We start from the raw sequence: 22403 nt of genomic DNA, 5'->3' as shown, positions 1-22403 counted from the left end.
CCCGCCTCCACCTCCCAAAGTGCTGGAATTACAGGCGTGAGCCACCATGCCCGGCCAAAAGACAGTTTTAAATAGATACCACAGCCATAAACCAAAGAATTGTCTTTGATATGTGTGTACAAAGAACTTTTTAACACTTTGCTCATCTTATCAGGTTAGTAACTTCTAGTAATTTGCCTAAAACTGTCAAATTTAACTGTATTTAATGGCTATTAGTTAACTCTGCAGATCATTTTAATTTTTTGTCAGGAACATAAAATATTATTGCTAGAATAATAATTGGCTGCTCAGTGACAGTGCTAGGACAAGAACCTTCCTACTTGCTGATCACTTCTCACCATCACGTTGCTGTACCCAACTTTGTCTGTGTCTTTTGTCAATGCAGGAAACCAAAGATAAACTCAAAGAAACAACAACAAAATTAACACAAGCAAAGGAAGAAGCAGATCAGATACGAAAAAACTGTCAGGATATGATAAAAACATATCAGGTATGTATAACTTTTAAAATAGATTAGTATCAAATTTTAGCAAATATCAGTTCTCTCTTTTTTTTTTTTAGATGGAGTCTCGCTCTGTCGCCCGGGCTGGAGTTCAATGGCACGGTTTCGGCTCACTGCAACCTCTGCCTCCCGGGTTCAAGCAATTCTCCTGCCCCAGCCTCCCAAGTAGCTGGGATTACAAGTGCCCGCCACCACACCTGGCTAAATTTTGTATTTTTAGTAGAGAGGGGGGTTTCACTATGTTGGCCAGGCTGGTCTCGAACTCCTGACTTGTTGAGCCACCTGCCTCGGTCTCCCAAAGTGCTGGGATTACAGGCATGAACCACTGTGCCCAGCCAGTTCTCTTGTTTCATTAAATTTCTATATGAGCAGTATTCTACATCTGCATATGGAATGTACTTTGTTGGGCAGGCAGTTAAATAAAGTGCAGGTTATTTCCAATGTTAAAGTACCTGCAGCTTAAATGGATTTTATAAGAGAAGTTTTCCAACAAATAAAAACCCTAGAAAATATCAGAAGAATGAAGAGTGCAAGCAAATGTATAACTTTAGGTTAATAACCTAATAACTTAGGTTAATAATTTTAGGTATACTATGTATTTCACAATTAGTAAACTTAATTGCAGTGCTTTCTTTTCAAAGTATAAAACTTTAACCCATTTGCTATTTAGAAAAAAAGTGCAGCTTGCTGCCAGCGCTCATTTAATTTTACATAAACACACTCGAGGCTGAGACAAATCTGACTGATTTTCAGTGGAAGATAAAATATAAAAACTGTTCTTGGAGTTATTTCTAAACAGAACTTGTCTCTTATCCTAATGTAACAGAAATATATATGATGCTACTTTAGGATTAGAGACAAGAGTATTCTCAGGGCAAACGGGAAATGGATTAAAAATTGTCGCACTTTTTTCGTTTTCTTTCCACTAGGAGTCAGAAGAAATTAAATCAAATGAGCTTGATGCAAAGCTTAGAGTCACAAAAGGAGAACTTGAAAAACAAATGCAAGAAAAATCTGACCAGCTAGAGGTGAGTAGTTTTGCTCTTTATATATCCTAAGTTGCATAATAAATACAGAAAGAAATAGTGAGAACTTACTGCCATCTACTTTTAAGGCCTTTTGGAAGGAGCAGGCAATAAATCTTAGATATAGTTTAGCACATTATGATTTGTTGTTCTTTTAAACTTTTTTAAAGATGCATCATGCCAAAATAAAGGAACTAGAAGATCTGAAGAGAACATTTAAGGAGGGTATGGATGAGTTACGAACACTGAGAACAAAGGTAATTCAGTCTTTAGTCATGAATCCAGAGGAAGGGTAAATATCTTAAATTTTGAATTCATTCTGATTTTTAAAGTGGTGGGGAAAGGACATTAATATAGAAATGTTCCATAATAAAAGAACTCAGAGTAGAGTAGAGGAGCAATTTCCTAGCAACTTCTTTTGTTGAAAGGAAAATGTCTTCCATGTTAGTCCCTTTGAAGTGTTTGCCAAACATTCCTATTTCACAGCACATTTGCTGTGTCTATAACTTATCCTTGGGCCTCTCATCTAAAGACAATCTCATCAGCGAATCAATTGGAAAGATAGTTGGACCTTAGAACTGTGTCAGAAAATAACAGGAAGACTATATTTTTCCTGGATATATTTAATAGATGGATAGTTTTAATGGCCAATAATCTGTTAAGTCCTCTTCGTGTTTATAGTCTTTATTGTAAGATTAGTATGTCTTCTAATATGAATATGAATGTGTATCATTCATTTATTTAGAAATAGTCCTTTAACCACCCTGAATTTGAGGTCACTTAATAATTTTAAATTGTTTTTCGTACACCTTATTTGTTCTTGCCAGTTTTTTGAGGTAGAGAAGATATATTCTTCTTTTTCAGATGAAGAGATGGTGATTCAGTAAAAAGTGAAATGACATGCTAAAACTCCCATGACTGAATCATAAGAAATCTAAGACTAAAACCTAGGATTGTAAACTTTACATTTTCTTCACGTGAATGGTGCTTTAGAATTTTTAGATTATTCATACATAACCACTACATAAAATAGTTTATAAAGAACAAGAATCCATGGTTTGTAACTTGGTTATGATCATTTGATAGGTGAAATGTCTAGAAGATGAACGATTAAGAACAGAAGATGAATTATCAAAATATAAGGAAATTATTAATCGCCAAAAAGCTGAAATTCAGAATTTATTGGACAAGGTGAAAATTGTAGATCAGCTACAGGAGCAGCTTCAGAGGTACAAAATGAGCAACTTCTGTTTGTATTAATAAACAAGCTTTTAAATTTTATTTCAAGATTTTCTAAATGCAATTATTGCATTAAACAAGATAAAATTTTACAATTTTACTAGCTGAAATTTTTAAATATTTTCTCTTTATTTGAACTTCTTTGGATTATCTTTTGAGTTCCTATCATGGCTTCTAAAAATCAAAGTTTATATTCCTTAAACATTGGTAGTGGCAATTTATAAGACAGAATAGATTGAGTCTCTTATCCATTCCTTAGCTTTCAAATTCTGTTACTTATGCACAGTGTTTACTTTTTCTTCTAAAAGGTAAATCTAGCTCTAGATCTTTGCATGTGTATGGCTTAAGATCCGGAGCTGACATTATTCCTTGGCTCCTTATAAAACCATTTAAGTAAACTCTACTTGTGACATTACCTGACAGAACCTGGATTCAGTTTGAAGCCAGATAGCTTCTTTTCCACACCTTGCTGATAACTAAGCTGCTGAGTGTTGCTACAAAAATCTTTACCATCATTCAGATTGATTCTGCTAATAAATTCATGGTCACTAACCTCAACTGGAAATATTAATGCACCTAATCTTGCCATATGTTCTTGGTTCTCCACCATCTTCGTAGCATCTTTTCTAAACCCTACCATTTTCTTCACACTTCAGTTTTTCCTCTTACCTTTCTATTTACTCTTGGCAAGTGTTTACTTCTTCACAGAAAAAATGGGAGCTGTCAGTTGACAGTTTTCTCAGCTTTTTGCCATCAGTCCCATGAACTGCCTGCATCTGCAGCCATATTTTCTGCTGTTATCATGGAAGCAACAATCTTGTTATCATGGAAGAAGCTCCTCTAAATCAAATTAGTCTTTCTACTTCTGCTATGGATTTCATCTCTTCTGCCTTTTTGGGTTCTGTCTTGATTATTCTTCTTTATCTTTTATGTCTTACCTTTCTCCACTTTCTTTTTCATTCTACATTTAAACATAATTGTCTTTTAAAAATATCAAAACTCCTATGGCTTTGCCCTGCCATCTTTTCTCCTTTCCTTTGCAGCCAAACTTTATAGAATCTTCTGTATTCATTCTCCATTTCCTCACTTCCTATGTTCTGTACCTCTCCACTTCATTCTAGCTTCTACCCCCAACATTTTATTAAAAATTACTAATGCCTCCCTGCATATGGTAGACACATCTCAGACCCACCCTTGCTTGAATTCTTATCATCTTTTAACACTGTTGAATTCAGTTGTCTTTCTTGATAGGCTTGTTCCTTTGGCTTCATTTCCATCACATGCTGATGTTCCTCTCACCTTTTTGGCAACTCTGTCTCAATCTCCTTGGCAGGCTTCTCTTTCTCTCATAATGCCCTCTTGTTCTAATTTTATTGTAACTTTGGGTGATCCCAACTATTTTTATAGTATGCTGCAGGACTTTTGAATCATTATCTTTAGCCCTTTTCACTAAGCTCCAGGCACAAGTATTAAAGATACCTCAAACTTTTGCATGTCCAAAATCGGTTTCTCTGTCCCATGCTTCTCCTCACATGTTCCTAGGGTGAATGATGAGTGCAGCATCCATGTGACTGTCCAGCTCAGCAGGCTAGGGGCCATCCTCAGCTCTTCTTTCCTTCCCCTCACACATCTAACCAGTCACAAAGTATTAGTGTTGCTAAGTCTGTAACATCTGTCAAGTCCATTCACTTTTTACCTCCCCACTGCTACTACCATAGTCCAAGCTATTATCAGCTCTCGCCTGGAAAACTGCCACAGTTTGTATTTTTTCTGCTTATATCCTCTCTAATCTATTTTCCACACTATGGTTAGTACAATCCTTTTTAAAAGGAAATTTCAAAACTCTTCAGTGATTTCCCACTGCCTCAGCGATTGTCTAGTGAGTTCCATTGCCTTAGCATGGCTTGTAAGATTAGTGACCTGTCCCTCGCTGCTTCCATGCCTTCCCTTTTTTCACCCTTGTATTTCAGCTGTAGTTGGTTAACAGATGTCAATGGATTGTTTCCTATGTCCCAAACCCTGTGTTAAGTGCTAGGGATATGGTACAGTCCTTCTCTTCATCAATATCGAACATCTGTTAGGACCAACAAGAAGTCCTCTTATTCCCTTCCGAGTTTTTAGCACACACACTGTTCCCTTTACCTGGTGCATATTTTATTCTCCAGTAACTCCTGCTTTGCCTTTAGGTCAGGGATCAACCATGGCTTACAAAACAAATCCAGCCCACTACCTCTTTTAGTAAATGAAGTTTTTTTGGAACACATCCACACTCATTCATGTAATATCTGTGGCAGTTTTCATAGTACAATGGCAGAGTGGAACAATTGCAGCAAAACCGTATGACCCAGAAGCCTAACTTATTTACTATCTGATCTTTTACAGGAAAAGGTTGCTGACTCCTGCTTTAAGTATTAGTTTGAGCATCACTTACACTAGTTTAGGCAAACCCATTCTGTGCTTTTATCATCAAAAATGTTTTTTTACACTCATATAATTTCCAAACTTGACTAAAAGCTCTTTGAAAGCAGAGGCCATGTTCGTCTTGCTCACTTTTCTTTCCAGCTCTTATTTCCTGGCATATATTAGGCATTTATAAATATTTGGATGAATGAATAGAAGTACCTTTATTAAGCATTTGACTAGATGAAAATTCCCAAACCATTAATTTAATGTCTTTTAATGGTTTATTTTTTCTTAAATATAAATTTTGTTTTTTAGAGGTAAGCAAGAAATTGAAAATTTGAAAGAAGAAGTGGAAAGTCTTAATTCTTTGATTAATGACCTACAAAAAGACATCGAAGGCAGTAGGAAAAGAGAATCTGAGCTGCTGCTGTTTACAGAAAGGCTCACTAGTAAGAATGCACAGCTTCAGTCTGAATCCAATTCTTTACAGTCACAATTTGATAAACTTTCCTGTAGTGAAAGTCAGTTACAAAGCCAGTGTGAACAAATGAAACAGACAAATATTAATTTGGTAAGTATAAATTTACATTTTTTTTAAAACAACGTAACAAGCACAAGTTAAATTTCCCTAACAGTATAAAAGTAGTGGTGGTTGAATTAAGTTCTTTCCTGGGCACTGACTTTCTGACAATTTCAACTGCTGTAAGAAATGTCAGTTTTTCCTCAACTGTTATAATTTATAATAAAATTTCTTCCTAAAATGATTATGAATAATATTTTACTTTTGAAAATGAGAAAACTGGTTTGTGTCCTTCCTAACTAGAATCATTATATATTTTTAAAAAGTACTTTAAATTTCTATTTTTATAATTTATGAGAGTGTCTTCAAGTTACTCATAAAAATGATTTGAGACTTTAGTCCAAAAATTCAACAGCCTGTATCACATGTTTCTTGGTATGTATAGAATGACATTCTCGTTAATGTATCCCCCTGCTTTGCTATATGAGAACTGTGAGAAGCTCAAGTAAACAAAAGCTGGTAAGGAATAATAATAGAAGAATCTTCACTGTCAAGAACCTTAGATTGTTAAGGTTATAAACTGAGCATTAATGGAAACAAACATACTAAAATTAGTGGTTTTTGTTTTACTTACTATTCAGGAAAGTAGGTTGTTGAAAGAGGAAGAACTGCGAAAAGAGGAAGTCCAAACTCTGCAAGCTGAACTCACTTGTAGACAAACAGAAGTTAAAGCATTGAGTACCCAGGTAGAAGAATTAAAAGATGAGTTAGTAACTCAGAGACGTAAACATGCCTCTAGTATCAAGGATCTCACCAAACAACTTCAGCAAGGTATAAAATTCTTCCACACTTAGACCACAAATGTGTTTGTTTCTTTTAATCATTAAGGATTTTCTTTTTGTGGTTCTACCACATTGATTGAAGCTGTGTGTTTTCTTTGTTAATATTAGTAAACCAAATTGTTAAACTTCTTGGAATGTCATGAATAGTCTTTTATCCTAAAGGATATCTTGTATGCTAAAGGACATTTACCCACAGAATCACAAAACATGAGAATTGGGAAAGTAATGTTAGGGCATTAGTATCTAAACTTTTGATCACGTACTCCTCTCAGTAAAAAGTGCTTAGGCATTTGTTCTCCAGTTTAGATGTGTTTATTTATACATTTTAAACATATGTTACTCTTTTATATATATTAGAAAATATGAAAAATAGAAATTTAAAATAATCTATCTTTAAATATCAGTATAAATAGCAGTTCTGATATCTTCTCCTTTTACATTCCTGTGATTCCTTTTGTGCTGCATCTAGGCTACCGGCATCCAGGGTGCAGATACCCCAGATGTGTCCTCTGAATTGGAAATCGTTGCGGCTTAACTGTTCACCTGGGTCTCAAGAAACAGACCCCAAAAAGTTAAAAATTACCCAAACATAACAATTAACTGCTGAACTGGATTCCAGATTTCTTTCTTTTAAAAAGTCATACAGTGATTGGGTGTCTGTGCTATAGCTTGGGATACAAAAATATTATAAGACACGTATTTCAACCTCCTATTCTCTGCTATTTCCCACGGCTTTATTTGTGTTAAAATAGGGTGAAATGTAGTAATAAGCTAAAAGGGACTTAGCATTCACTTAATATAAATATATTCAGATGTTTGTCATAGGGTTTAGTTTGTTTTTATAGATGTAATTGAAGGGAAATTTGGAAGAAATTTCTGGTACTGTAAGGAACTTCTAAATCTTTCAATACTTCAAAAAGTTAACTCCACTGTAATTAAGTGATGCCAGTGTCAGTTACAATGTTGTTTCTGTATATTTTGTACTTGACTTGTACATTTCTAAATGACATTTTATATGAATGACACAGCACTCTGCCTGAAGTATGTATTCAAGAACTTTCTCTTATCTATGCCATTTTTGCCTCAGTGATTTTAGCAATTAAAGTCAGAGATGGTAGGAGCAAATGGTCCTGATAATTGTGACGAATAATCTTCTTTTTCCTGTAGCACGAAGAAAATTAGATCAGGTTGAGAATGGAAGCTATGACAAAGAAGTCAGCAGCATGGGAAGTCGTTCTAGTTCATCAGGTAAAAAACTAGTGGCTCTAGTTGTTATTTCATGATTGATATAAAAATAAATAGCATTTTTGGCCAGATGCGATGGCTCACACCTGTAATCCCAGCACTTCGGGAGGCCGAGATGAGTGGATCACCTGAGGTCAGAAGTTCACAACCAGTCTGGCCAACATGGAGAAACCCCGTCTCTACTAAAAATACAAAAATTAGCTGAATGTGGTAGCTCATGCCTGTAATCCCAGCTACTCGGGAGGCTGAGGCACGAGAATCACTTGGAGGTGGAATTTGCAGTGAGCTGAGATCGCATCACTGCACTCCAGCCTGGGCAACAGAGCAAGACTCTGTCTCAAAAAATAAATAAATAAATAGCATTTTTTATTTTAAAAAGTATTGGTATGCTTTATTTCATTTTGAAATATGAAAAATAGTGGTTATATATAATTATATTGTAAAAAATGTTTCTGGTTAAATATTTAAGTTCTACTCATGACCCAGGGTTTCAGATTTGTCACGGGGTTCTATGTGATCTGTCTCCCTACCTTCTTTTTTGTTCATTGTGTTTTCTTTTCTTTTTTTTTTTTGAGACAGGTCTTAGCTCAGTCACCCAGGCTGGAGTGCAGTGGTGTGACTTTGGCTCCCTGCAGCCTCAACCACAATCTTCCCACCTCAGCCTCTCAAGTAACTGGAACTATAGGCACTTGCCACCACACGTAGCTAATGTTTATTTTTTGGTTTTTTTTTTGTTTCTGTTTTTGTTTTTGTTTTGTTTTGTTTTGTTTTTTGTATAGACAAGATCTCACTATGTTGCCCAGGCTGGTCTCGAACTCCTGGCTTCAAGTGATCCTCCCACCTTGGCCTCCCAGAGTTCTGGGATGACAGGCTTGAGCCTCCGTGCCCAGCCCCTTCTTTTTTCTAGCCTGCTGCTGCTTTATTCTGTGCAACAGCTTCCTCTTCCATTTTTTAAAATTGAAATTTATATTAATCCATACAAAGAGATTTGGTGTACAGTGGTCTCTCTCTTTTAACACCCAAGAACCAATGAAGGTGTCATCATTGTGTATCAGATTTTTACATATATATGCACATGTATATATTTTTAAATCTTTTGGTATTTCTCATGATAGATATGCCTATGTTCTGAAGTAAGAATGGGTAGAGTCTATAAAATTATGATTGAAACCATTGTGAAAATGATAATTAGCAAAATATCAGTGTTTGTGTCTTTTTTGGAATGCCAAGAACCATGCTAAGCACTTGAAACATACCATTTACCCTGCAAAAAATTCATGTGAGGTAGGTATTATAATTCCCATTTTACAGGTGAGGAAACCAAGATTCAGAGAGGCTACATGATTCACCCAAAATCTACAGTGAGAACTCTTTGACTCCACAGTCCTTGCTTGGCACTACACTATATTGCCTCCCAGAGGTTGCACATTAGGAGAAAACCATCATCAGTTGTTACAGTAGTGGGAAAAAATGTGTAGTAGAAAGAACATGGATTTGAAATTATAGACATGTATTTAGATCCCAGCTCTGCCATTTATTCATTATATAACTTTGGATAAGATATATTACTTAAAGCTATAAAATGGGATTGGAAAACACTAATCTTTGTAGGGTAAAGAGGATCAGATTCTTCTCATTGATGTTGGTAAAAGTAATATCTAACACTACATAATGCTTACTATATGCCTTTTTCTAAGCATTTCACATATATTAATTCATTTAAATGAGGATAACAATCCTGTGAGGTAAATAATATTATTTATGCCATTTTAAGATGACATAACCAAGGCACAGAAAATTAAATACCTTGTCCAAAGTCACACAGCTAGTAAGTTGAGGAGTAGTATTTGAATCTAGACAGGCTGGCCTCAGAGCTTAACCCACTATGTTCTAACCTCTCTTTCTCTGTCTCCTCTCATACCTCTGTTCCTCTCCTTCCTTCCTCCTCCTCTCTGCTTTGTTCTATTATAGTTTAATTTTGGTCTCACTTTAGACTTGTTATTCTTTTTGAGATCCTTGTTTCTCTATTACCACTTCCTGAGAGACACAGTATAGACCCTGTTGGTACCTCTGTCACCAGTATATTCAGAAACCAGAACCTAGGCCACGTTGACCTGTGTTGTCTTCTGTGTCCAACTGTGTTAGAGTGAATATTTGAAATGATGCTGGAATAAATAATATATGAGATGAGAAATGATGTTAGATTAAGCACAGTATCTAAACCAATTTTTTTTGTCTTCAGGGTCCCTGAATGCTCGAAGCAGTGCAGAAGATCGATCTCCAGAAAATACTGGGTCCTCAGTAGCTGTGGATAACTTTCCACAAGTAGATAAGGCCATGTTGATTGAGAGGATAGTTAGGCTGCAAAAAGCACATGCCCGGAAAAATGAAAAGATAGAATTTATGGAGGACCACATCAAACAACTGGTGGAAGAAATTAGGAAAAAAACAAAGTATGTATTATTATGGTAGCATAATCGGTCTTCAAAATACCATTACTCATATGGCAAAGTTACTGTTTTTAAAATTAGTCATATCAAGAGCCTATCTTTCAAAAAATAATTATGGTTATTCAGTTCCCAGTCTTTTATGATCACCTATTATGTTCTAGGTTTTGTGAATACTAAGATGAAATAAAACACAGGTCTTTCCTTTAAGGTGATAGAGAGTTCAGTCTGTGTTAATATTTTTAAGATACTTAAACAACTTTAGATTTTAAAAAGATAATGCTTTACTTAGCTTTTTATTTTCATGACTGTGGCTCTAAGACATATATATGGGGTTATGGATTTTTTTTTCCTGTTGGGTAGGACATAGTGGGGTAATTTATTGAGTACCTAGTAGTACCAGGCACTGTGCCTGTGGCTTGGCAATATCTCATTGATTGCTTACCACCACTCAGTGCGTGAGTTCTCTTAATTTTGCAGATAACTGGGGCTCAGGTCACATCACTAAATGTTCCAGGGTCACCATTCATCCCCTGTGTGACAGACCTAGAGCTGGAGATCCAAACCCAGCTCTGAGTAATTCTGAGGAGTGCTGCGCCAAATACTGTTTTATGTAAATAAAAGTTGTTTTTATATTGCGGGCCTTTTCCAATGACTTTTTAATTTTTATTTTGAAACAGTTTTAGACTTATAGGAAAGTTTGCCTGTGACTTAGAAAGAGCATAAAATACAGCAAGTTGTAAGTCTAATAATAGGAAAACAGAAAATATTAACAAAAATTGAGCAATAAAGAAATTGCTCGGCTAGGTATGGTGTCTCACACCTGTCACACCTGTAATCCCAGCACTTTGGGAGGCCAGAGGCCGAGGCAGGAGGATTGCTTGAGGCCAGGAGGTCAACCAGCCTGAGCAACATAGCAAGACCCCATCTCAAAAAAAAAATTATTCAGGCATGGTGGTACATGTCTGTGGTCCTAGCTGCTCAGAAGGCTGAGGCAGGAGGATCACTTGAGCGCCTGCAGTGAGCTATGTTTGTGTCACTGCACTCCAGCCTGGGTGACAAAATGAGACCTTGTCTCTTTAAAAACAAACAAAAAAGCTCAAATTTTGATTAATAAGGAAAGAAATAGAAAAGCAATGTTTATATGTGTTTACTCCGAATGCTACAATAGAACAAAAATGAGATAGTTTAAGAAACCATCTGAATAAGGAGAATTCTTTTCTAATATAGTTAGGTTATTAACCTAATATTTATTTTATGCTTATCTTTATGATTAGTTGACTTTTGCAAATTCCATTTTTTTTTAAATTCTACAAGTACACAACTGATACTATCATTTTGTTTTGCAGAATAATTCAAAGTTATATTTTACGGGAAGAATCAGGCACACTTTCTTCAGAGGCATCTGATTTTAACAAAGTTCATTTAAGTAGACGGGGTGGCATCATGGCATCTTTATATACATCCCATCCAGCTGACAATGGATTAACATTGGAGCTCTCTTTGGAGATCAACCGAAAATTACAGGCTGTTTTGGAGGATACGTTACTAAAAAATATTACTTTGAAGGTATTTGTGTTTCTCATTCACACACCAACCAGTTAACATGGGAAAATGATGCCTGTTTCACAGTCTGATCTAGCAATTAGCTGGGCTGTTTCTGTAATGCAAGGCAGTCATTTTACCCAAAGATGAAGTTTCGTGATTTTCTCTTTTTAAAAAGTATAGTTTTTTGTATTAGGAAAGATGAAAAATAGCAAAAATTAATTTTGTATTTGATAGACACTAAGATGTCCATCTTAGTGTGTCTATTTGATAGACACTAAGATGTCATTAAATTTGCATTGGCTGGGCTTTGACATACAATTAGTTTTAATTGCTGAAACAATTTTTTAAGATTATGGCATTTCTGATTTATTTTTCAGCTTTATTTTATTTTTTGCAGTTAATATTTTATTTTTGCTATGGGTGGGCCTTGAAAATTAGTAGTTAGTTTAAAAATAATTTTAAAATCAGTAATAGTAAGTAATCATTTTATGCATTAAAAAATTGCTGTAGCTTCAGTAGAAAGTTTGTGTATTACTTTGAAATGGACAGGAGTACTTTACTGAAAACAGCTGTGTCACTAGTTTATCTGATGTAGCATTTAGGACTAACCACTCTTTCATTTCCAAAATTTAGGCAAAAAATAGTTCAAACTGAATCGTTTTATTTATTATACTTTTGTTTTTTCTCTTCCCTTTCCCCTCACCCCAATTATTAAAGGAAAATCTACAAACACTTGGAACAGAAATAGAACGTCTTATTAAACACCAGCATGAGCTAGAACAGAGGACAAAGAAAACCTAAAACAAGCCTCTTGCTCAGTAAAGAGACAAAAGCCACACAGGAGTAGGTGCCACTGACCTCCATTGTTGGAAACTTTCTTCCACTTTTTGTTTCAGCCAGTAAAAATATTGTTTTGCTTCATCTGTACACAAAAAATGTCCTTTTACAATATGAATGCATTGCTGTATATACTGTAAGACTGAAAGCTTTGATGAAATTTGTTTTTGTATGGTACAATATAACAGCCTGTCATTGAATCTAAACAACTTAATTTGCTTGTATTCATAAGAAGTGTTGAACATTACAAGGGCTTTTATAAAAAACCCTTTGTTCATATTTCTTCCCTTTAAAATATGTAATGTCAAAAATGACTCACCTTTTAAAAATTATGCATGAAAAGAGAGGTGGTAAACATTCAGTAATACGCTATTTCTCCAACATCAAGACAACTAAAACAAATGATAAAAATGTTTATTTTTACACTCCAGCATATTGGGTGAGTTTTAGGGATGTGTATGAATACTTAAATCTTTTAATTTCAGTTTTAATGAAAGCTGAACTTAATAGGAAAGCTAGCTGTTGGTAACTAGCAATGATCAGGCATTGTTTGCCTCTGTCAGGTTTTCTTGTCTGTTTTAGGTACATTTTTTCAGATTCTGATTGTTTGAGTTAATGGTTGAATTTTTAAAGTTTTTAGTTATTTAAAATATGATTTAAAATTACATATTAATTTAGAAAATTCCTGTGGAGTTTACTTATATTTTAAATTGTGAAGTGGATCCAATCATTAGAACAGAGAGAATAGTTCTTTGAAACTGAAATACTTTAGTTTTACTGACCTTGTGTAAAGATAAATATTTATGAAGAACCAGCTTCCAAAAGAAACCAGCATATGGCACTATGAACTATTTCATTTGAGCACCATTCTTTACCATGGATATAGTAATTATGTATTATAGTGGAGTGATCATGCAGTTCCCCCAAATGTGATGTTTCAATGTATTTATTTAAAACATAAAGTAGACCGGGTGCAGTAGCTCTTGCCTGTAATCCCAGCACTTTGGGAAGCCAAGGCAGGAGGATTACCTGAGGCCAGGAGTTTAAGACCAGCCTTGGCAACATAGCGAGACTCCCATCTCTACAAAGAAACTTTGAAAGATTATCCAGACATGGTGGTGCATGCCTATAGTTCCAGCTACTCGGGAGGCTAAAGCGGTAGAATCACTTGAGCACAGGAGGTCAAGGCTGCAGGTGAGCCATGATCATGCCACTGCACTCCAGCCTAGGCAACAGAGCAAGACCCTGTCTCTTAAAACAAAAAACCTCACACATACCTAAAATAAGTATATATCTGTAACCAAAGGAACTTAATTTTAAAGCCAAATTTTTCTGTCTTGTTGGATTTTTTACAATGTTTATTTAAGATATACACTGAAGTGTTGCCATAGTGTCAATATTTCTATGTAATTGAATTTTACCCCTTATTATTTCTCACTTACATTTTCTGAGCATGATTTTTCATAATTCATTATCTTCAGATCATTGCTATAATAAGATACCTTGGCTCTTGTGCAGATATTGCAGCAAGCCTTGTTTGGTTTGGAGTTTTGCATCCCTTTTTCTCCCATTAAGGGAATTAAGTTTTGGGATGATGGATTAAAAGCCTGTAAAGAATTATATGGGCTCTAAATATATTTCAACTCTTAAAAAAAAAAAAAAAAAAAAGAATTATATGGGCTCTAAAAGTTGGGCTCATGGTGGCAATATCCTTTTAATGTGTTTTAACATTTTTTAATCAACATTGTTTAAAAATAATTTACTAAGGATTAGATTATTTAATGAATGTCATTTTTTCTATATATTGAATTAGATGTTATCCCAAAACAAATATCTTTTCACTTCAAAATGAAAATATATGTTCAAAGATGTTTTATTTTTAGAATAGTTATAAAAAGTATTAGTCTTAACATAATGTGTCTTGTTCTTTTTACCAATAATAATTTATCAAAATAAGAGGGAAAGTGCAATCAAATCTGAATTATTTTACTATTTGTTTCTAGACACACTACTTAACACTCCTAAAGACTACTTTGAGTAGGCAGCATAACTAAATTTTTCTAGTTTCTTATGATACAGGTTCATAAACTACAATATTTGGATTTTTTCCCCCAAGGCACAAAATGTATAATGGAGACCAAATAGTGATCAGATCCATAGTATCCTATGCCTATACACTTTAAAATATATATACATTTTAGACAAAAATGCACACTCCAGTATTAATATTTGTGCTACCATCTACTTGGAGAAGTTTAATGAGAAAGTTTTAGAAGAAAACTATTACAAACAATATTTTGACTCTATTACCTGTTTTGCCTTATACATTTTAGAAACTATGGAAATTTTTTAAAGAAAATGCTTTAGTTTTCTTTTGTTCTTCACTGTCTACCGTGTGCTTTTGTATGTGGATCAGGACTGAGCAAAGTAATTACATGTATCAGAGATACTTATCTCTATACTAATTCACAGACAGCTCCTGATGTAAGGATTTAGAGGGCCTTCTGCCCTCCAAATATATGGTGAGAAGAATAGGGTATCTGGAAAAGGAAAATGATCTGAATAAATGTGAGACCTGGGGGGAGGTTTGTTTTATATGTTCATTATTGGTTGTTGCATATCAAGGCTGTTTTGGTTATTTAGCAATATTTTGGTTTATTTGAGCTGGAAGTGATTTTTTCTGTGTATTTATATGTATACACTTCAATAGGTTTTAATTTTGAAGTGAATATTTGCCGTGACTGCATTTTCCCCATACCACTTCAGACTTTAGCCTGTTTAGTTTTAAGGACTGAAAATGGTAGGTTTGGGCAGAAGAATGAATTTGAACTTTGATGGAGTTTTTTTGTTTTTACTTTCTATCTTCATAACCATTTAAAGCAATTTAGCTTGAAATTAAATTTTATCAGGCTACCAACATGTTATTTATTTATTTAATAAACACATTTATTGAAAACCTATACTATTGTATTGGCACCATACAGGGTATTGTGTTTATACTAGTGAGCAGACCAGGGCATTTCCATCCTCATGGAGTTCATGGTCTGATGAAAATAGCTGGGGCCAGGTGTGGTGGCTCACCCCTGTAATCCCAGCACTTTGGGAGGCCGAGGTGGGAGGATTGTTTGAGCCCAGGAGTTTGAGACCAGCCTGGGCAACATGGCAAAACCCCATGTGTACAAAAGATACAAAAAATTAGTTGGATGCAGTAGCACATGGCTGTGGTCCCAGCTACCCAGGAGGCTGAGTTGGGAGGATCATCTGAGCCTGGGAGGTTGAAGCTTGCAGTGAGCTATGATTGCCACTGTACTCTATACTCAAGCCTGGGTGACAGAGTGAGACCCTGTCTCAAAAAAAAAAAAAAAAGGAAAGAAAATAGCTAGGAGACAATCAGAGCAGATCTTGGGCTTCTGTGGCTCATCTCAGCCCTTTATAACTGGCCTGCGAAGAGGGTTTATCTACTTGTGCAAGTGGCCCAGAAATCTCACTCTTACATGAGGCTTTGGAAAATCCTTGCAAAGGTACACTGAGAGCAAACTACTGTTTTCCTGCTGGTTCTGCACGTTTCCTAACTTTTATCATAGTTTGATTTTCCTTATTTAAGAAAAAATAAAAAAAAAATCCAAAGACCATAAAATGGCATTAGATTTTTTGCCATTAAATTATTAATGCCTATTTGGTGCTCATAAAGATTAATCATGTCACGCATGTTTCCAAACTTTCTTTTGCAGTATATTATTTTCTAAAAATTGTTACATGCAAATTTAAACCAAGATTTATCAGTAAAAGAAAAAAATAGAATCCTTAATAATGTAAATGTTATTATATATGCTACCCTGGTGAAAATATTTTTATAAATCATGTTGTCATTTATGCTTTATGAATGTTGACTCCAGTAGCCTATTTTTCAATAACCTTTTTTTTAAAAGCAATTTTTTTTGACACCAAGATTGTTGATTTTTAATTAACACCAGTTGGTGGCACTAGAAACCTGAAATTTTTCAAGGATGAACAAAGAAAAATTGAAAAGGTAATCTAAACATGGAGAATTTTTAGGAAAATAAATGAAAAATATAATTGTATATTAGAGATGTATTTTTCTTCTGGAATGGAATTCTTTTTTTAAAATGCAAATGGCTATCCATTTTGACAGCAGTGATGAAACTTGTTTATCTTCCAGAGGACATATATATGTGTGTGTGTATGTGTATTGTACAGATAATCTTTAATTTGATTACACTGTTTCTTGTAAATATGTTTCTGTATAAAATGAAGCTTTTCAAGAGGATTCTATGTATATATTGTACTCATTAAATAGGTAATGCCTATTTACCAACTTGTAGTTTGATGGCATCTTTATTTGTTTATATACACCATTTGCTAAACAGACTGATTCTTCAGAGTTGGCAAGGCTGATTCAAATAGCTTCAATTTCCTTTTTTTAACTAGACTGGGAATTTTTGCTTTCTATAGTTGTCTTTATTCTATCAATATGATTGGAAGTCAGTGAACAATAGCAAGCAGATTCAGTTGAATGCTGGGTTGTATTTTAAATGTTTGTTTAAATTATTGACAGCAAAACTTAGCCTTTGTATTAATTGGTTTTCACACTGCTGTGAAGAACTGCCCCAGACTGGGTAGTTATAAAGGAAAGAGGTTTAATTGATTCACAGTTCTGCATTGCTGGGGAGGCCTCAGGAAACTTACAATCATGGTGGAAGAGGAAACAGGCATATCTTACATGGTGGCAGGTGAGAGAGAGAAGAGGGAGGAAGAACTTGTGGACACTTACAAAACCATCAGATCTTGTGAGAACTGACTACCACGAGAACAGCATGGGGGAAACCATCCCCACGATTCAGTCACCTCCCACCATGTCCCTCCCTCGACACGTGGGGATTATGGGGATTGCAATTCAAGATGAGATTTGAGTGAGGACACAGAGCCAGACCATGTCAGCCTTTTACAAAAGGTTCTGGGCCTATAGGTATGTGAAAATTTCTTATTTCATAAGCCAGTGATGTATTCAGATTTTCCATAAAATTATAGAACTCAGTTGCCATGTAGTCTAGCTTCAATAATAAAGAACTAAGTACGTTCAATAAGAAGACACTGAAAGCATGAATTCAATCAAGTGGATATGTGTGGGATGAAATATTTCACATCACAAGGCATTGGTTTCCATTGCTCTAACAGTTCTGGTACACTTAAATTATGCCATATAACTTAATGAGTTCTCTATTGGAAAGAATCTCCTGAAATCAAGATCTGTAGAGTTAGTGTAAAATAAGAAAGTTTTCCAACATACTTAACAGTCTGCTTTCAGTAGCCTGTGGATTTGTTTGCAAGAGAAAGGAAGATATAGGGAAAGAGGGTAAATCGAGGAAAGATACTAGCTTGTGGTTCTTGATTTAGGTCCACGTAGCAGGAGAGTAGTGACTTAAACTGGAGGTGATAAAATTATGAGCAGAGGCTTTTAGTGGCTCCTTTATATTCAATTAACTATGTCAAAGTACCATTCACGTGGTCAGTATGACCTGCAGTCATGAGATGGGAAGGCCATTCTGATGAACTTTTATCCAAGTCTGTTTTTTCTTAATAAAATCAGCTTAAGTTAATGAATGCAGAATGAGTACCTGCTCCTTCAGGAGCAGCAACTCAGGAGCGTTCCTCTGTGATTAACCGATGCAAATGCTGAGTTTTAATGATTGTCTGAGAATAGTGTGACCAGACTTGATGTTTCTGCTCTGTAGAGATGCTGTGTTAATTATTAATTTCTGACTTACACTTTTTAAAAAAACGCACACTTTTTAAAATTAAAATTTGGCAATAGTCTGACAAGAAGACTGCTTATGGGATACTGTTATGTTAAATTTCAGTTACAGGATGGTAAATCCTTAGAACTAATTTTTCTCCAGAAAAACGTTGATGGAAACATCAGTTGCTTTTCAGACTTGATAGTTGTTGCTTCAAAAGGTGAATTTACACAAATACCAAATTAAAAAAACAAAACTTCAGTACCTAATGAACTGCATTTATTTCTGTATGCATCCACATTTCAGCATTTAGTGGTCCTGAACAGAAAGTGGAAAAATGAAGCAATTTGCCAGGAGGTCAAGCCCACCAATTTCAGGGGTCTGCTGTGCACACCAAGGTCTGAATCCCTGCTGAGGATCTTCAGAAGCAATTGCAACGCCAAAACCAAAATATGCACTGGATTCAAGGTTTTGTTCCAATTGTCATATTTCAAACTAAACCCCAATGAATTGGAAGGATGACCAAATGACAGCCCTGTTTAAAACTTCAATTTCTAAAAGCAAAATCAATTACAGAAAAAAAAATACAGAGGGATTATGTGTGCTTATGAGTGTCTTCATGTGGCCTTTCTCCAAGTTTAACCACCAAGGACTTTGAGAGCTGGCAGGTCTGAGTAACCCTGGAAACAATTCACTTTATCAAAACCTGAGCTAAAAACAACACATCAGCTGATGATGACCACAGAGACTGGCAGGACTGAGGACCCAATATTCTTTTTCCAGCCTGGTAGAGAGTGAATAGTGAGGTTCCAAAACTAAACAAGGGAGGTCAGGAAAACTTTCCAACCTTACCTAACAAGGAAGTGTCATGGAAAGTGTTGGGTGGTGATGGTGCAAAAGGAACTTGAGGAGGAGGGAAGAAAAAGCACTTCTCAAAGCTGGGGAAGAGAAGATATGGAGAAAGCCCTAAATTCCTCATTGAAGGCCAATCTCAGAAGTGGAGGGGTTATGATCTGTGCTTCAGTCAAAGGTAGGAGTGGAGGAGCATGGGGACAGGATGATGGCTTGGAAGGGGCATCATTTAAGACTTAAACCAGGGGTGCAGGCAAAGCACCCCATGTACCTAGCAGAAGCCCCACAGGCTGCTGCCTGAAACCTTCACGTCTACGTATGTTCAATAAGAAGATACTAAAATGGCATTAATTTAATCAAGTTAGCATGTGTGATGGAATATTTCACATCACAAGGCATTGGTTCCCATTGCTCTAACAGTTCTGGTACACTTAAATTATGCCGTGTAACTTAATGAGTTAACTATTGGAAAGAATCCCCTGAAATCAAGATCTGTAGAGTAAGTGTAAAATTAGTAAAGAAACCTTTCCAACATAATAATCTGCTTTCAGTAGACTGTGGATTTGTTTGCAAGAGAAAGGAAGATTTAGGGCAAGAGGGTAACAAGCCCTCCAGAGTAGAGGGCTGTTGCAGGGAAGGTACGAGCTGCGGGGAGGGGCAAAGAGAGAAGGCAGAGAGCCCAGGCCATGTAATCAACAGAAAGGTGATTGTGTGATGTGTCTTTTCACAGTTAGATGTGCCCCACCAGTTATGATGGGAATCAATTTAAATATACTTTCTTGATCCCAGGATTTCAACTACGTGGACAGTGGTTACACTTGACAGGATAACTTGTTATAGCACAATTTACATATTTCAAATGGACAAAAAATTAGTATCATTTAGTATCTTAAGATAAATTTCCTTTGAATGGGAGCTTCTTTTCCAGTACTTTGAGATCTTCAAGACGTATCTAGAAAATTTACTGTGGAAAATGAAGACTCCTTAAATTGAATTGTGGGGAAGGGAAGGGCCTGTGGTTTTTCTTTTTGATTAATTGCTGTAACATTGTCCTTCAGGAGGCTAAGGGAGTTTTCACATTTTCTTTAGATATCGTTGGGCGCCAAAGCTCTTGCAGGACAACTTTGATGCTTTAAGAATTCTGCCATTTTGCTAGCACTGATATGGATCTTGGGCCCACCACTCCATTGGAACTATTAACTCCATATTAATTTTCATTACAAATCTTACAGAGCGGGTGCTTCTGGGTATTTAGGTCCACATTCTACTTTAAAGCTGGATATTTGGTTTTCATAAATTATTCTTGGAGGCCCAGTCATCATTCCTGTCCATCCTGTAAGTGACATGTCTTTGTCATCTTCCAGACCCCAGTTAACTGTGCCATCTCCTCTTTTCTGGCCGCCTTCATGTTCTTCCAGCAATGAGAAACTGTGAGGGACCTTTTTACTCCCAAGCCGGTGGCTGTCAACTTGCGTCGCTGTTGCTCCTAACTTACATTAAAGAGACTTGATTTTTATTTAAAAAAAAAAAAAAAAAAACTCAAGGTGAAGGGAAGCATATATTTAAGAAATATTTTATTTCTGAGGAATTTCCAGCCTTTTTCCAACAGCCAGGCTTGTTAACAGACTACCTGCCCCTAATTGCACTCCATAAAAACGGATAGGCTATTATATTCAAGAGAAGAATCTCTACCATCTAACCCAGTACAAAAGTTCTGTTGAAAGTTTAAGATCCACTGAAATAACCAAGCTTGTCCCTAGTTAACTTCTAGTTACAGTAACTCAGGAAATACATTAAATACTAGAGTAGCTTTCCACATCATCCATTTAACTGTAGTTTTTTTGTTTTTAGCCACTAAAGCCCCAAGGGTGTAAAGGGAGTGTTTTCAGCATCTTCCCACTTTGCTTGTCCCAAAAAACATCAGTTAAACTTGCCACACTACCTAATGGTTCTTAGTCTGGCCCCTTGGTGAGTTCTGACTAGGGAAGACATCCCCTAGTTCCCCCAGCTTGCTGCCCTTGCTCTAGGTCTGGAGCTGTGGGGCTGGCCACCTCTGGGAGAAACACTTTGTGTCTTGGTTCTGCTCCCACTAGAGCTCCTATCAATGCCATCTCTTCCCCAGAAACCAGGTCCCCAGGTGTCCATACCAAAGGAGTGTACTTCTTTGGACTCTAAACTAGCTTGTTTCTAGATTTTGTGTTTTGCTTTGTGTTAATTTGAGGCCAGGGTGGAGGGGATTGTGCAGTGAGCCTGCTGGGACAAGCAGGCTGCAAAGGATGTGTTTCTGGTGTCTCTAATTGGAATTCCGAACTCTTTCTCATAGAAATCATATTTTAAATAGCGAATACTATCTTAAGAACTTGTCATAGTTTATGAGTAAAAAAGGAGGAATGTGCTTGCCTAAAAAGGCTTGTCACTGTTTTTCTTTGATATGATTAAATGCTTCCTAAGCTCTGAGGCACCAACTTTCAAAAAAAAGTTGAAGTAGAAGTATCAGGTGCCTTCCAAGATATTGGATGATCCGATCTCACAAAGGTGCTCTGAAGGTTTAAGTTGTTAATACTAGTAACTTGTATGTCAAAGCCCAAGATGTTGCTGATGATTTTTAAAGATCATACTGGACCCACAGGTGTAATACAGTTCCCATTTCAGCAACAACTTGATACAGAGCAGGAGAGAATGTCTTCCATTTGTCTGTGCCCACTCGACCCACAGAACAAACACCCCGCCCTAAACGACAACCAGAACACTTCTCACCGTCCGGAGCTGGTTTGGCTGTATCTGCGTTTCCTCCATTATCCTGTTGGAGTGGGCTTTTATTTACCAGGTTAGTCAGGTGAGTGAGAGATGAAAGGGGAAAGGAATCAAGTTCAGCAAGAGTCCTTGTCAAATTTGTCGAATTGCAATTGAGGTGATGGGAGTGCTCCATGTTACAGATAGGTTTATGTACGCATTGGATGGCTGGTGTGCCTCATGAAGTAGGACCGGCAGCCTTTGGGCTAATGTATCGTGTTTATGGAAGATGTTCCATGGTGATTCCTAATGTCACTTTGTACCTTTGTAATTGTAAATCAACATAGAGATATACCAGCTTAACATATATGTATGTATTTTTTTTAAGGAGGGAGTTCTGGAAAGATACACACTAAAGTCCTAGCTATGGTAACCTTGTGTGTATGTGTGTTGG

The 22403-nt window shown here is 36.1% G+C and overlaps 1 protein-coding gene and 1 pseudogene across 3 annotated transcripts in view; one reads left to right on the top strand and one right to left on the bottom strand.

The window, feature by feature from the left end:
* CCDC186 (coiled-coil domain containing 186) overlaps window positions 1-16944 on the top strand; it is a 54417-nt gene extending 37473 nt beyond the window's left edge. For 2 of the 3 annotated variants that reach the window (XM_024253057.3, XM_024253058.3), the window contains 10 exons: window positions 386-490; window positions 1432-1530; window positions 1698-1784; window positions 2614-2756; window positions 5485-5740; window positions 6331-6520; window positions 7699-7779; window positions 10019-10229; window positions 11573-11792; window positions 12489-16944. In XM_024253057.3, coding sequence (XP_024108825.3) covers window positions 386-490; window positions 1432-1530; window positions 1698-1784; window positions 2614-2756; window positions 5485-5740; window positions 6331-6520; window positions 7699-7779; window positions 10019-10229; window positions 11573-11792; window positions 12489-12572 — 1476 coding nt within the window. In that variant the 3' untranslated portion in view covers window positions 12573-16944. 3 annotated transcript variants of the gene reach the window in all.
* Window positions 16945-20248: 3304 nt separating this feature from the next.
* On the bottom strand, window positions 20249-22012 carry LOC100442077 (ubiquitin-conjugating enzyme E2 variant 1-like; annotated as a pseudogene).
* Between the last annotated feature and the right edge of the window lie 391 nt (window positions 22013-22403).

Source organism: Pongo abelii, chromosome 8, assembly GCF_028885655.2.
Source record: "Pongo abelii isolate AG06213 chromosome 8, NHGRI_mPonAbe1-v2.0_pri, whole genome shotgun sequence".
Classification (NCBI taxonomy): Eukaryota; Metazoa; Chordata; class Mammalia; order Primates; family Hominidae; genus Pongo; species Pongo abelii.
The sequence above is the reverse complement of the archived record's forward strand: the minus strand, read 5'-3'. Positions and strand labels throughout refer to the sequence as shown.